Source organism: Chrysemys picta, chromosome 2 (assembly GCF_011386835.1).
Source record: "Chrysemys picta bellii isolate R12L10 chromosome 2, ASM1138683v2, whole genome shotgun sequence".
Classification (NCBI taxonomy): Eukaryota; Metazoa; Chordata; order Testudines; family Emydidae; genus Chrysemys; species Chrysemys picta.
The window spans coordinates 290597351-290613756 of record NC_088792.1 but is presented as its reverse complement, the minus strand read 5'-3'; the positions used below and the strand labels follow the sequence as shown (position 1 = coordinate 290613756).

Sequence of the window (16406 nt, the reverse complement as noted above, 5' to 3'; positions counted from 1 at the left end):
GCCGCTGAGGCGTATGCTGACGAGTCTCGCCAGCACGTCACGTTTGGCTGTCGAACTATTCCTTAAGATCCAAAGTGACAGTGAGAGTGAGGGTGAGGAGTCCAACGATGCTATCGAGCCACGTAACGCGTACGACACGAAATTGCTTGTGGCATTCACGGACATGCTCGGCACCATGGAACGCCACCTTTGGGCTCGGGAAACAAGCACTGAGTGGTGGGATCACATCGTCATGGAAGTCTGGGATGACGAGCAGTGGCTGCAGAACTTTCGGATGAGAAAAGCCACTTTCATGGGACTGTGTGAGGAGCTTGCCCCCACCCTGCGGCGCAAGGACACGAGATTGAGAGCTGCCCTGCCAGTGGAGAAGCGGGTGGCTATTGCAATCTGGAAGCTGGCAACTCCAGACAGCTACCGGTCGGTCGCAAACCAGTTTGGAGTGGGAAAGTCGACCGTTGGAATCGTGTTGATGTACGTTTGCAAGGCCATTAATCGCATCCTACTCAGAAGAACCGTGACTCTGGGTAACGTGCAGGACATAGTGGATGGCTTTGCACAAATGTGGTTCCCTAACTGTGGAGGGGTGGTAGATGGGACGCACATTCCTATTCTGGCACCACCCCACCTAGGATCCGAGTACGTTAATCGGAAGGGTTATTTCTCTATGGTTCTCCAGGTGCTTGTGGATCACTGTGGGCGTTTCATTGACATTAACACAGGCTGGCCCGGAAAGGTGCATGACGCACGCATCTTTTGGAACACTTGGCTGTTCAGGAAGATGCAGGCCGGGACTTTTTTCCCAGAGCGGAAGATCATGGTAGGGGAAGTTGAAATGCCCATTGTGATCCTTGGAGATCCCGCTTACCCGTTAATGCCGTGGCTCATGAAACCCTACACAGGGAGCCTTGACAGCAGCAAGGAACGGTTCAACTACAGGCTGAGCCGGTGCCGAATGACTGTGGAGCGTGCCTTTGGCCGTTTAAAGAGCCACTGGCAATCTCTGTATGGGAAGCTGGACTTGGCCGAAAACAGCATCCCCGCGGTTATATCCGCGTGCTGTGCCCTCCATAATATTTGTGAAGGGACGGGTGAAAGCTTCACTCAGGCATGGACCTCCGAGGTTGAACACCTGGAGGCTGAATTTGCACAGCCAGAGAGCAGGGCTATTACAGGGGATTAGGGATGCCTTGAGGGAGCAATTTGAGGCTGAAAACCAGCAGTGATATCTGGTGCCCTGCAGGGGAGTGAAGTGCAGTAGTTCCAATCTTTAGGAATCAGTGTTTGCTGAGCAGACAAGCAGACTTGCAGTGCCTGTTTATTTCCTGGGCTAAGGTGTCTTTTACTTTATGCAATAATAAAGAATGTTTTCAAAGCCAAAAAATCCATTTATTGAAAAGAAATAAAAATTATTGATTGAAAAGAAACAAGGGGGTGGAGTGGGGAACGGTACAATCACAGATTCGCGTATGTCCTGTCTGGGGTGCTGTGCAGTGAGTGCTGCACTTCAGGGCAGCTATACTGCATGGTGATGGGGGTTGAGTGCAGAGGGTAAGGGTCGTGGTTTTCAGGGCTGGGTGGTGAAGATACTGGTGTTGGAGGCAGCGGGTGGCGTGAAGAACACGGAAGTTGGGGAAAGTGGGTTGGAGGTGACAGTGGGGCACAACGGAAAGAGTTTTGGGACAAGGGCTGTGGGGGGGGGGTGGCGTTTGCGTTTGCGGTACTGCTCCTCTTTCTGCACGGCTACCAGCTCCTGGATAGCGTCTGCTTGGCGCTCCAAGATGCTGATGAGCCTATCAGTGCTTTGCCGCCAGTGCGCTGCATTTTCCTGGCGGATCCTGCTTTCTCTCTCCCTCCAGTCCTGTGCCTTCTCGTTCTCTTTAATAGATGGCCGCATCACTTCTTGCAGCATGTCTTCTTTGCTTTTTCGCGGTCTCTTCCTGAGTCTTTGCAGTCTCTGAGCAGGCGATAAGAGGGACAGCTGAGGTCTCAAGGTTGATGCAGTTGTATAGGCAAAATGCAACATTTAACAGAGGCAGCATTGTTTATACCAGACAGAGTAATGATTCGCCCCGCACTTAAGGAGTAGAAAACACACAGGGTCTACACAATAGCATAATTTTCCCGTCCGAAACAGAGCACACATATCCCACGGGAGCCTCAAAATGGTGAGTAAGGGGGACTGATTGTTTCAGGGCTGCACTGTCCTCTGGGTTTCTGTGCCTTGGGGAGAGCCAACAGCTTCAGGGGGCACCTACAATGAACACTGTCCCAACATTTTCCACAGGAGTTCGTCCTGGACGATATCTCGCTGCTGAGGGTGACCTGGGAAGCAAGAGAGGGTCTTCTACTGCAATGCGGCTTCCGCCCTGGCCCATATGCAGCTTGCCTGTGTGCAGCAATGGTCCCCCCGCCCCTCGCGGCACAGTGGCGCGGACACTTTAGCCTGGCTGGGACAAGGACCACGGTGGCTCTCCCGATAAACCTGCGCAAGCGCATTGCACACATTCTGGATGAGACATTCGAGGAGATTACCGAGGCCGATTACCACGATGTGATAAACCACATCAATGCACTATTCCGCATCTAGGCATGCATGCCTAACCCTCCTCTCCCAAAGAGTCCGCACCGAAAAAATTCCTTCCTGAAAAAAAAAACCTGGTTACCGGCAACCTGCTCTTCTGTTTGTCCTCCACCAAGTACCAGCTGCTGCGATTGGCTACCTTCCTCCTGGGTCGAGAAGAGCTCCTGGCTGCATGGCTCCAGGGATTCCGGGGTGTCTCCATCCGGCCCACCACCATCACTCCCGTTTTCCTCCTCCTCCTCCCCCCCCACACTGGCTCTGAAGTGTCCATGGTGGTGCTCGGAGTGGAGGTGGGGTTAACCCCAAGTATCGCATCCAGCTCTTTGTAGAATCGGCAGGTCGCGGGGGGAGCACCCGAGCGGCCGTTTGTGTCGCGGGCTTTGCGGTAGGCACTCTGCAGCTCCTTCACTTTAATCCTGCACTGCAGGGTGTCCCGGTCATGGCCCCTTTCCATCATGTCCTTTGATACCTTCCCGAAGGTATCGTAATTCCTACGGCTGGAGCGCAGCTGGGACTGGACAGCTTCCTCCCCCCAAACACTGATGAGGTCCAGCAACTCGCCATTGCTCCATGCTGGGGCTCGCTTGGCGCGTGGAGGCATGGTCACCTGGAAAGATTCGCTGATAGCACTCCACACCACACCGGGCTGAGCAAACAGGAAGGGGATTTTTAAAATTCCCGGGGAATGTAAAGGGTCGGTCACATGGTTGGTTACCTGAGGCCAGGGCAGTAGAGTTTGAACTGATGACCAGAGTGGCTAGAACAGGCATTGTGGGATACTGCCGAATACTTCTGGAGGCCAGTCACAGGGCATTGGGCAGCCACACTGGCGCCGCAGCGCTGCAGCGCAATACTCGCTATTCCTCTCGGGGACGTGGAGTACATGCAGCGCTGTAGCCGTGGAGATACAGTGCTGTACGTGCCTTGCCAGTGTGTACGGGGAGTGAGTTACAGCGCTGGGGGCGGCTTTACAGCGCTGCAACTCACAAGTGTAGCCAAGACCTTAGCCTGTCTTCTCTGTCCCCGCTCCCGTCCCCGAGCAGGCCCTGTCTCCAGTGCTTGCACGCTTGGCTCCGAGACGGGCAGAGCCCTTTCTGTGGTGTGATGCCGTGGCCAGAGTGGGGTTGTCTCCTCCGCCGTGGCTTGAAGAGCTGGGCTGAGACTGGCCACTTGGCCCTGGCTCTCCCTAGGGCGCGGTGTCTTGGTGGCCCGTGCTGGGAGCAGCCTCTCCGCTGGGCTCGGCCCCCACAGAGAGGTTAAGGGCTGGGGCTGTCATGCCAAGGCCTGGCACGCTGAGCTGGCTCAGGCCAGAGGGGTGAAGGTGTGTGTGTGACTGCGACCTGCTGTCATCTGACGGGCTGAGCAGGGCCAGTGGGTCAAGGTGGGAGCCAATCGTCCCCTCTGGCCCAGCGCAGCCCCTTGTGTCACCAGGGTCCCGGTGGCACTGGGCCTTGTTGCAGTGACTAATCTGTATTAGTGTTACTGGTTCTGCCCCAGATTGTCACCCCTGGTCCCAGTGTGGGACACGCTGGCTCCTCTCTACGGCTTCACCCCCCCCCTTCCCTTCCCGCCCCTGCTGCTTTCCCGGGTTGGCTCCGTCCCCATCTTCCCTACCTGTGATTCCTGCAGAGGGCAGCAGTGCCTACACAACACAGATGGTTCCAATTCGTGCACATACCACACACAATGCACAACTCCACACCTTTCACACACCATACACCACACATACAATGCACGATTACACACTACACACAATGCCACACCCTGCACACAAAGCACAGCCCCACACTCTATATGCGCACACACAATGCACAACTCCACACCTTTCACACACCATACACCACACATACAATGCACGATTACACACTACACACAATGCCACACCCTGCACACAAAGCACAGCCCCACACTCTATATGCGCACACACAATGCACAACTCCACACCTTTCACACACCACACACACAATGCACGATTACACACCACACACAATGCCACACCCTGCACACAAAGCACAGCCCCACACTCTATATGCGCACACACAATGCACAACTCCACACCTTTCACACACCACACACACAATGCACGATTACACACCACACACAATGCCACACCCTGCACACAAAGCACAGCCCCAAACTCTATATGCGCACACACAATGCACAACTCCACACCTTTCACACACCACACACCACACATACAATGCATAATTACACACCACACACAATGCAGTCCCACACCATATAAACTCAAGCATACACACACAATGGCATGACTACACATCATAACACACCACACAATGCACAGCCGCACATCACACACACAATGCACAGCCCCATGCCATATACACTCAGCACACACACAACCCCATACCACACACAAGCCCACCCAATATCCAGACACACACAACACTCAGTGCACAACCCCACTCCATATACACACATACCCCACATGTAGTGTGCAAAAGCCCAAAGCATAAACATACACCCCCTCCACACAATGCACAACCCCACACCGTGTGCAACCCCAAACCATACATGCCCCTCAACTATCCACAACCCCCGCCTCCCCCTCCCAGGCACACTATGCACAACTTCTACACATGTGCACACACACACAGCTGGCCTTTGGGCAATGGTTCCCAAACTTTAACAACCTGTGAACCCCGTTCACTAAAATGTCAAGTCACGCAAAGCTCCTCTTAAAAATGAATATTTCCAGGGATTTTCTCCTTTACCTGAGTATAAATTATAAAAGCAGTGATCTTGGTCATATAAAATTTGTTTTTAGGACATACTTATTACACACAATTTATTATTAATTATTATTTATCATTACAGTATTTTTATTACATTATGAAAACAGCAACACTCTTCCAAGCTTGTAACGTGTTGAATAAGCCTGTTATAAGACAAGGCTCCTATGTTTCATCAAGGCGTATCAGATGTGAAACAGCATGAAGGTATTTAACAAGCTAACTCAAAAAGTTCCTCCTACACAAGCATTCAGGGCTTGTGCGTTGTTTGCTTGGACTGCTTGTTACAACAGAGTTTAAACTTGTTCTTCATAATCATTTTAAAAACAACACTAGCTGCCCATTTAATTAAAAAAACAGCAAAAAATAGCTTCTGTCTGTGTGTTTCACTCTATGCATCGGATGAAGTGGGCTGTAGCCCACGAAAGCTTGTGCTGAAATAAATGTGTTAGTCTCTAAGGTGCCACACGTCCTCCTGTTCTTTTTGCAAAAAATATCCACCTCTCTTTCCATTTCTTATAAGGAGTCTTGAAGTTTCAATTTCCTCAGTGTGATAGATGTGCTTGCTTTGGAAGTCCAGGGGCTCTGGGCTGCTGGCCCGCTGCCCGGGTCCCTAGGGACAGCTCTGTCCGCCATTAGGGAATTTTCCCCATGAACCCCCTGTAACATTTTGCGAACCCCCAGGGATTCACGAACCCCAGTTTGGAACCACTGCCTTTGGGGCTTGCGGAGCCCCCTGCTGTGAGGGACCATGACACACAAGAGGGCCCTCATCTCTCAGTCACCAGGCACTGTGTGTATGTCTAACCCCTCTCCTTGGTCTCCGACACTGGGTGCTGGGGCTGCGAGAGTGACACTGCTTCCCCCAGTGCACGTGGTTCCTTAGGTCCTCGCTACGGCAGCTCAGGGCTGGGGTTTGGGATGGGGAATGCTGTGGCCACAGGCCCCCAAATCAATTGACAGCTGTGGGGAGGGGGTCGTGTCCCCCTAGCCGCCAGGGATGAGGTGTCGTGTCCCCCTAGCCGCCAGGGATGAGGTGCCAGCTGAGCTGCAGGGTGACCACTGAGCACAAGGAGGGGCACAGCGGCATAGGAAGAAACGCTGCGTCATGGCAGGGGGTTAGATGGCCCTTGCGGGCCTTTCTGGCCCCGTGGTGCCCTGATTCTAAGCAGCCTGGGGCCGTGGAGTGGGCATGCGCCTGCCCCGGATCAGAGACTGGTTCCCCCTATGGCTGGGGTCAGGCAGGGCCTCCCTCTGGCCCAAGATCCCTCTCGGGGAGATGGCAGAGCTACCAGTCCATGATCCCAGGGGGTCTCAGCAGCTCGCCCTTGTGGCTATGAGGAGAGCAGGGACGGGTGACCACGGTGCTCCAGCGGTGCTGAGGCCAGAACCCAAGTGAAAGGAACCCAGCATATCCCAGGACTCCTGGGGGCCTGACCTCCGGGCTGGACACTACTGAATTGGGGCCAGTGCAGGGGGCTGAGAGGCCTCGTGGGGGCGCTGAGGGGCCGAAGGGCTGGCCCTCTCCTGAAGGAGCAGCAATCCCTGAGGGAGCCCTACACGCCAGGACAGTGCAGGGACAGCGGCACCAGACACACGGCTGGCCGGCTGCAGCAGGAGGCAGCTTGGAGTCCCCACCACGCAGGGCTGCCAGCGTCGTGCATCTGGCGTGATGCACACACCTGCAACCCGTCATCCCCAGCCCGTGCCCCAGCCCCAGTGTGCAGCCAGGGCCATCAAGGGGCTGCCGCGTAGGTGCCTCCCATCTCACTGGGCCACCTGCTGAGTCCGACCCCCTATTTGGAAGGGGCAGGTAGGCTCTGAGACCATGGCCCGCGGTGGCAGGGAGCAGGGGGAGACACCTCGTGCCGGCCCTGACCCCCCCACCTGCCCCAGGCTCCTCTGCCCCCTACGTGTCTCTATTCCCCCTGCCCCCCAGGCTTCTTTCAGGTACCCCAGGCTGCTCACCCCTCACCTGCAGTGCCAGGGTCCTTGGGCACCCAGCTGCTGTTGGCTCCCTGCCTCACACATCTGCCTGGGGCCAAAGTTTCCACAGTGACGTGTAAGTTTGGGTGTCTCCATTTTTGGGAGCCCAGCTCAAGTCCCCTCCTAGGGCCTGATTTTCAGAGCCCGGGTGAGCAGGAGTCGGGGGGGGGGAGCTCCCAGGTGCGAATGCTGGGTCTGGCACCAGGGCTCGCAGCCTAGAGGGGTCTCTAACTTCCCTGGTGCTGATTTGGCCCAGGGAAGCCTTTCCCCAGGAACGGCCCAGCAGGGCGACTCGTTGTACACACTCTTGTGGGGCCATTTATTGCTGAGCTCCTGTCGGTATGTGCAGAAAAGACCCCGTCCCGCGCTCTGGGGCCACTATTGCATAGTAAAATACAACCTGCGGGGATAAAGCCAGCGGCTACCCCACCCCACATGCCCTCTCCCCTCCCAGCAAGCGCCAGCCCCATTGAGCTCCTCCCCCATGAAAACTGACCTCCCTCTGTGCCCTGTGGCTGAGTGTACCCCAGGGAGCAGCAGCCCCTGGTGCAGAGGGGAGACCACAGCCTGTCCCTCTGACTGGGAGGTGCCAACTCTGCCTGGCCAGCCAGGCACACGTAAATGCCCAGCACCCCACTGTATGTCCACGGTCTGTCCTCCCTTCCCCCCTGCTGGTCCCTCCTTTTGGAGATACAGGGTCATTGGCTGCCCTCTGCAGGCGATGGTCCCTCTCCGGCCCTGGGGTGCCGTTTTCAGATCTGCTCTTGGCGCTGATCAGACTGCTGGTGCTTTGTGTGATCCACGTGCCCCGTTTCCCTTTTTCATTTCAATGACTCTAGTTCCCTCCTTCCAGCTGCCGGAGCCACTGAATGGGGGATCACCGCTTAGCGTTGCGCTGCCGGCTGGCGCAGCGGCTTGTTGGCTCTTTGGGGCACAGACGGTGGCATTTGGGGTGTAGTAAGTGAAGGCCCTGATAAAGGCCCAGTATGAGGCCTAAGGCCTGAACTAAAGTAATGGTCAAGACTTAACTAACATAAAGCAAAGCTAAGCTGTGAGCCAGAGGCAGGCCCTGCTCACAGAAGCTGGCAAGGAAAGGGCTGATGCTGCATAAATATATATTCACCTAGCAAAGTTACAGTATAAACATGGTACCAAGACATACCATACTGGAACATTCCACAGATAACCTGGAACAGGCCGACCCATCCCAATGACAGGGGCAAAAGGGTAAAATGATGGATAGAGTTGTTTTGCTCGGACCAACATGTACAAGGTGAGAGGCGGCACCTTACTACGTAGAGGGGTTGTACCTCAATACGTCAGGAGTGATGTGTAACTTGTTTGTACCTGTGTATAAGAATGTGTCCCTGGGGTGGTGTCTTTGTCCGGCCACGGGGGCAGTGAAAGTCCCGCCACTGAGCCGGGTCCTTGCCAAGAGGCACTTTCTCGTAGTATGCCCTGAATTAGGCTCAGAAACCTACAGGGAACTGCAGTTGTGTCCGAGATCGCAATAAACCTGGCTGAGGTGCCTTTGTACCTTACTAGACTCTGTGGTCATTGGGGTTCTCATCGGGTTTGCTGTGTCAGCTATCTGCGCAGAGCTGGGGCAGCACACAGAGGGAACACACGCACGCAGCCGAGTGATATCAACAGGAGAAAGCAGAAGCACCACACCGGTAGCATCTCACAACATGGGGGTGTCTGTAAGGGTCCAGGCGAAGAGCTGGAGCTGTAGATATGTTTAGTAAACAAGAAGAGTGGAACCCCTGTGCTGCCCTGTTAAACTACAGACTGTAATGTTCAGTACGGTAACCACCCGTGGGGACCAGGACAGGATGCTGACTCCCATTCTCTGCACACCTCTTTGCTGGGTTAAGACTTCCTGCTCTCTTATTCCCTGCTGCTAGCGGTATAAGATGGGAAGAGCCCGCTAAGCTCTTTGCAGGTGTCCATCCTGTGTCCTTCTGGGAGGGGGCAGCCCCGGGCTTATGCCACCTCCTGGCTAGTGCTGTTCACTGTTCCTGGCAGCCCCTTTCTTACCCTCTGATCCTGTAATGACGGTGGTGGTGATTGTAATCTCATTAACAGCTAACCTCCCTGCATTGTATGTATCCAAGTGCACCTCTCGATTGTACTGGAGACACATTTAGAGGAGAGAAGTTCCCAGACAGAAACCCTTTGGTCCTGGAACTGGCCAACTGTCACATAGGAGTCAGACTGTAGGAGATTCAGTATTTGTTGGTTATCTGGAGAGAGACCCTCCTCCAGAGCGTGTGAGATGCTGGTGGTGAGGCTGGTTATCATTTTCTCAGTGGTGAGCGTCCCTGTTCTGTGTTTCTCTAGAAGCTCTTGTCTTGTTTCCTTAGGGACATATTTGGAGAAGAGCAGATCCCACACAGAGACCTTTGGCCCTTGGAACTCGCCACATGGCCCGTCGACTGTCGTGGACTTTAAGACCATTTCCTGATTTTCATTTCTCTCGGAATAGGCAGCATCAGCTTCCTGCAATGGGGCCCTCTCTGCACTTGGACTGTGCACATTTGTTGCTAGTTTTCTCCTTGTTGCTCCTATTTTGGTTACAATGGTGGTGACGACAGTTATCACCTGGTCCATGGTTTAATATCCCAGCTCTGTACAGCTCCAGGAGCTCCTGTCTCTTCTCTTCGGGGATGTAGTTAGAGAAGAGCAGGTCCCACACCGAGACCTTTTGCTCATGGAACTCGCCCCCCGGCATCTCCACCAGGGTAGACTTTAAGGCCTTTTCCAGTTTTTTATCTTCATGTAAGTCAACGTCCTCAGCTTTCTCTACGGTCATCGTGTCTTTGCTGGGAGTTTTCACATTAATCACAAATTTCCTGCTTGTAGCTTCTTTTTTCTTAATGAGGGTGGTGACCACGGTTATCACCTGGTCCGTGGTTAATATCCCAGCTCTGTACAGCTCCAGGAGCTCCTGTCTCTTCTCTTCAGGGATGTAGCTAGAGAAGAGCAGGTCCCACACCGAGACCTTTCGCCCTTGGAACTCACTGCCAGGTCCATCTATGGTTGTAGCTTTTAAGATGTTGTCCAGTTGTGTATCTTGTAGAGAATGGGCAGCTACAGCTTCCTGCGAAGTTATCTCCTCTCTGTTTGGACTTTTGACACTTGTCATGAATTTCCTACTTGTAGCTTCTGTGGTTGTTATGATGCTAGTGATGATGGGTATCATCTGATCAATGGTTAAAACCCTTGTTCTATACAACGCCAGGAGCTCCTGCCTCTTCTCTTGAGGGATGTGTTTAGAGAAGAGAAGATCTAACAAGGAGACATTTTGCCCTTGGAACTCACCAGCATTTACATGGATGGTCACACGCTTTAAGGACTTTCTCAAGTGTTTCTCTTGTGAATGGGCATCCTCAGCCTTGTCTGATGTTACCCCCACTTTACTGGGATCTTCTGTGTTTGTACATAGATTCCTGCTCCCCCGTTTCCACCTCAGTAACGCTGGTGGTGAGGATGGTTATCATATCTTGAATGGTTAGCGTCCCTGCTTTGTACTTATTCAGAAGCTCCTGTCTTTTGGTTTCAGAGATGTAGCTAGAGAAGAGAAGCTCCCACAGGGAAACCTCCTGCCATTTGAATTCCCCGACAGGAACATCGACAGTCTCCGACCGCAAAGCGTTTTCCAAATGTTTGTCGCACAATGAGCCGGGAGTCTCAGCTTCCTCTGATGTTGTCTCTGCACTGGGACTTTCCCCATGTCCTGGTAGATGGTGACTTTTCTCCTCTGTTTTGCTTACGATGGTGGTGACGATGGTTTTCATTTGGTCCGTGGTTAATATCCCAGCTCTGTGCAACTCCAGGAGCTCCTTCCTCTTCTCTTCAGGGATGTATTTGGAAAAGAGCAAATCCCACACAGAGACTTTTCGCCGTGGAACTCGCCCGCCGGCACCGTCCACCAGGGTAGACTTTAAGACCTTTTCTGTTTGTTGCTCTTCACAGGAGGGGCATCTTTGTCTTTCTCAGAAGCTGTCCTCGTCTCTTTGCTGGGGGTTTTCCTAGTTGTGGGGAGTTTTCTGCTTTTCCCTTCGGCCTCAGTAACGCTGGTGGTGAGGATGGTTAGCATATCTTGAATGGTTAGCGTCCCTGCTCTGTACTTATTCAGAAGCTCCTGTCTTTTGGTTTCAGAGATGTAGCTAGAGAAGAGAAGCTCCCACAGGGAAACCTCCTGCCATTTGAATTCCCCAACAGGAATGTCGACAGTCTCCGACCGCAAAGTGTTTTCCAAATGTTTGTCGCACAATGAGCCAGGAGTCTCAGCATCCTCTGATGTTGTTGTCTCTGCACTGGGACTTTCCCCTTGTCCTGGTAGATGGTGACTTTTCTCCTCTGTTTTGCTTACGATGGTGGTGACGATGGTTTTCATTTGGTCTGTGGTTAATATCCCAGCTCTGTGCAGCTCCAGGAGCTCCTTCCTCTTCTCTTCGGGGATGTATTTGGAGAAGAGCAAATCCCACACAGAGACTTTTCGCCCGTGGAACTCGCCCGCCGGCACCTCCACCAGGGTAGACTTTAAGACCTTTTCCGTTTGTTGCTCTTCACAGGAGGGAGCATCTTTGTCTTTCTCATAAGGTGTCCTCGTCTCTTTGCTGGGGGTTTTCCTAGTTGTGGGGAGTTTTCTGCTTTTCCCTTCAGCCTCGGTAACGCTGGTGGTGAGGATGGTTATCATATCTTGAATGATTAGCGTCCCTGCTCTGTACTTATTCAGAAGCTCCTGTCTTTTGGTTTCAGAGATGTAGCTAGAGAAGAGAAGCTCCCACAGGGAAACCTCCTGCCATTTGAATTCCCCGACAGGAACGTCGACAGTCTCCGACCGCAAAGCATTTTCCAAATGTTTGTAACACAATGAGCCAGTAGTCTCAGCTTCCTCTGATGTTGTCGTCTCCGCACAGGGACTTTCCCCATGTCCTGGTAGATGGTGACTTTTCTCCTCTGTTTTGCTTACGATGGTGGTGACGATGGTTTTCATTTGTTCCGTGGTTAATATCCCAGCTCTGTGCAGCTCCAGGAGCTCCTTCCTCTTCTCTTTGGGGATGTATTTGGAGAAGAGCAAATCCCACACAGAGACTTTTCGCCCATGGAACTCACCCGCCGGCACCTCCACCAGGGTAGACTTTAAGACCTTTTCCGTTTGTTGCTCTTCACGGGAGGGGGCATCTTTGTCTTTCTCAGATAGCGGCCTCGTCTCTTTGCTGGGGGTTTTCCTAGTTGTGGGGAGTTTTCTGCTTTTCCCTTCGGCCTCGGTAACACTGGTGGTGAGGATGGTTATCATTTCTTGAATGGTTAGCGTCCCTGCTTTGTACTTCTTCAGAAGCTCTTGTCTTTTCTCTTCAAGGACGTATTTGGAGAAGAGCAGATCCCACACAGAGACCTTTCGCCCTTGGAACTCGCCCCCCGGCCCGTCGACTGTCGTAATCTTTAAGGCCTTTTCCCGTTTTTCATCTCTCTGCGAATGGGCAGCCTCGGCCTTCTGTGACGTTGCCCGTTGCGTGCTCGGACTTTTCACGGGCCTGGGCTCTCTGCTGCTCTTTCGCTCTGCCTCGGTGATGAGGGTGGTGATGATGGTTGTCATTTCCTGAATGGTTAGCGTCCCCGCTTTGTACTTCTTCAGAAGCTCCTGCCTTTTCTGGTCAGGGACGTATCTGGAGAAGAGAAGCTCCCACACGGTCACGTTCTGCCCCTGGAAGAGTCCCACGCTGACGGTGGCAGGGGCAGTCTGTAAGCAGGTTCGTGTTTTTTCATCTAGCTGGAAGAGCACGGAGCCTTTGTGCATCAGCTGAAGCATCAGGAGCCCCGTGTCTGGGTCTGGGACGCATCTGCTGAGGAGCTGCATGTAGGTGAGGTTCTCGTGAGTGTTGGGGTCGAAACAGCTTCTGCTGTGATTTTGGGGGTCAGAAAGGATCCGGTTTAACTCTTGGTCGAAGTAGCCCCGCTTGTAAGCCACCTCCACAGGGATTCGATGGTTGTGCACGGGGTCAATGATGCCTCCGGTGGCGATCTGGGCCTCCAGCAGGCGGATGCCGTGGTCTTTGACTATCAGGTCTCTCTCCATGGCCTGGAAGAGGGAGATCTTGTTGCCCGTGTAGGGGTCAGTGTAGCCGGTCACTGCTCTCTCTGCAGAGAGCAGCTTCCCGTAATAATCTCCACCTGTCAGCCCAGCAGCGAGTGCGTCTCTCACTGGCACCTTCTTGTTCCTCACTGGGTCGATGATGAACCCCATGGCAGCCTGCGCCTCCAGCAGCACCAGCGCGGTGCCCGGCGTGAGAACACCTCTCATCATGGCCTGGTAGAGGCCCATCTTCTCCTTGCTGGACTGAACAAGGACTCCAGCGATGGCATTAATCCCTCCCGGACCCATTTCTCCATAGGCAGTCGCTGCCTGCCAGCTCTCCATCTGTCTGCCTAGTTGCTCAGGATTCACCGTTTGGGAAGTTGTCCCCTCACGCTTTGCTGCTTCTGTGGTGGGCAGATCTTCTCCTATCTCCTGGGGCAGCGCGCAGCTCTGCAGGGAGAGAGAAGGCTCCGTGAGACACGGGCATTCGTACAAAGTGGAGAAGAGAAATATCTGCCCAGACCTGACAGCAAACGTTCGGATAGAGACAGGGAGCCGCGCACTGCTGCCCCTGCTGTTATCAGCTTTCTCTGAAAAACATGCAGTGGCCAAACCCTCATCCCCCGCCAGTGCTTTCTGCAGGAGTGTCGCTTGGGAACGCCTGCCTCTGGGCTCCTCGGACGATGGGACACAGCCAGGCTCAGGCAGGTTTATTACCTGCCCTGTGGCCGACATCGTCTCGATATTTCACCAAAGGGGGCATGTGGGGTTCCTGTCAAAAGCTAAGAATTGGCTGATTGTTGTGGTTATTGCGAGGTGTTTGTAGGGGAAACAGTTTTAGAGCTCTGTAACGTGTAGAGTATCATGTTCTAAATGTGTTGGGAGAGACGACGCCTATCTCACCGGAGGAGGGGAAGTCTGAGAGCTCACCCAATCAGCGTCAGAACAATGGATGTCCCTTGACTGAGCCAGTTTGTGTTTCCAGCCTGGGCCACATGCAGGCTTCCTCCAATAAATGTCTCTGCCCCAGGGACCTCTGGGTTGTTGTGGGACAATAGTCTGTAAGCAAGAGAACTGGATACTCCTGGGGAAATTCTGCGCCCAAAAATTAAAAATTGCGTGCATAATATTTTAAAATTCTGCAAATTTTATTTGTCAAAATAACACTGTATAGTCATGCCAGTTTCAATTATTTTGGTCATTTATTTCAAAATACCCGTCAGCAAGTATGTCTGTAACAATACAGAGACAAAAATTTCCCCAGGAGTAGAGATTACAGAAACTCCTACAACAACCCAATTCCTGCTTCTCTGCCCCCTACCCCAGAGCCCAGCCTTGGCACCCCCAGACCAGACACTCTCTCACCTCCCCCACCCCTGAGCCCAGCTGGGAGGGGCCAGACACTCTCACCTCTGCCCCCCCCCAGAGCCCAGACACTCACATCTCCAACCCCCTCCCCAGAGCCCAGCTGTGCCCCCCCCCCCAGCCCAGACACTCACACCACCTCCCCCCCAGAGCCCAGCCAGGGGGCCAGACACTCACAGCCCCCCCTTGAGCCCAGCCATGCCCCCCCCAGCCCAGACACTCACACCCCCTCCCCTCCCGAGCCCTGCCAGGGGGCCAGATACTCACCCCAGAGCCCAGCTGCATCCCCCACCCAGACACTCACACCCCTTATCCCTACCCCCCAGAGCCCAGCTGTGGGGCTCCCCCTGGCCCAGGCACTCACAAACCCTAACCCCCCAGAACCCAGCCATGCCCCCCCCAGCCCAGACAATCTCATCTCCTCCCCTGCAGAGGCCAGCCGGGGGGGCAGACATTCACACTCCCTCCCCCCACCCCGAGCCCAGCCATGCCCCCCCCAGCCCAGACACTCACACCCCCTCCCCTCCCAAGCCCTGCCAGGAGGCCAGACACTCACCCCAGAGCCCAGCTGCACCCCCCACCCAGACACTCACACCCCTTATCCCTACCCCCCAGAGCCCAACTGCGGGGCTCCCCCTGGCCCAGGAACTCACAAACCCTAACCCCCCAGAACCCAGCCATGCCCCCCCCCAGCCCAGATAATCTCACCTCCTCCCTCGCAGAGGCCAGCCGGGGGGGCAGACATTCACACTCCCTCCCCCCACCCCGAGCCCCGCCATGCCTCCCCACCTGGACACTCACAGCCCTACCCCCCAGAGCCTAGCTGTGCCTACTCCAGCCCAGACACTCACACCCCCTCCCCTCCCAAGCCCTGCCGGGGGGCCAGACACTCACCCCAGAGCCCAGCTGCACCCCCCGTCCAGACACTCACACCTCTTATCCCTACCCCTCAGAGCCCAGCTGCGGGGTTCCCCCTGGCCCAGGAACTCACAGACACTAACCCCCCAGAGCCCAGCTGTGCCCACCCCAGCCCAGACACTCACAGACACTAACCCCCCAGAGCCCAGCTGTGCCCACCCCAGCCCAGACACTCACAGACACTAACCCCCCCAGAGCCCAGCTGTGCCCACCCCAGCCCAGGCACTCACAGACACTAACCCCCCAGAGCCCAGCTGTGCCCACCCCAGCCCAGACACTCACAGACACTAACCCCCCAGAGCCCAGCTGTGCCCACCGCAGCCCAGACACTCACAGACACTAACCCCCCAGAGCCCAGCTGTGCCCACCCCAGCCCAGACACTCACAGACACTAACCCCCCAGAGCCCAGCTGTGCCCACCGCAGCCCAGACACTCACAGACACTAACCCCCCAGAGCCCAGCTGCGGGGTTCCCCCTGGCCCAGACACTCACAGATACTAACCCCCCCCAGAGCCCAAGCTTGATGCTGGGTCCCGGGCTTGTATGAAGTTTCCTGCGTGCCGCCGCCTCCTTCAGGGCATGTGGGAAACTGCAGCTGCTAGGAACCCTCCAATTCCCTTTCCCTCCCCCTGGCCTTGTCTTCTATTTGCGAGCTGGGCTCTGCCGGGTCCAGCAGCCCCTAACATCTCTGCAGCCTATTTCTATGGGGGGAAA

General features: G+C 54.7%; 1 protein-coding gene across 1 annotated transcript; it reads right to left on the bottom strand.

Annotated features, from left to right (window-relative positions):
- Nucleotides 1–5358: 5358 nt before the first annotated feature.
- On the bottom strand, nucleotides 5359–14143 carry LOC122174771 (epiplakin-like). The gene is made up of 3 exons (XM_065582495.1): nucleotides 11273–14143; nucleotides 10777–11240; nucleotides 5359–10742 (listed from the first exon to the last, which is right to left on the bottom strand). The coding sequence occupies exons 1-3, from the start codon at nucleotides 14141–14143 to the stop codon at nucleotides 9815–9817; spliced, it is 4263 nt and encodes a 1420-aa protein (XP_065438567.1). The 3' UTR covers nucleotides 5359–9814.
- Between the last annotated feature and the right edge of the window lie 2263 nt (nucleotides 14144–16406).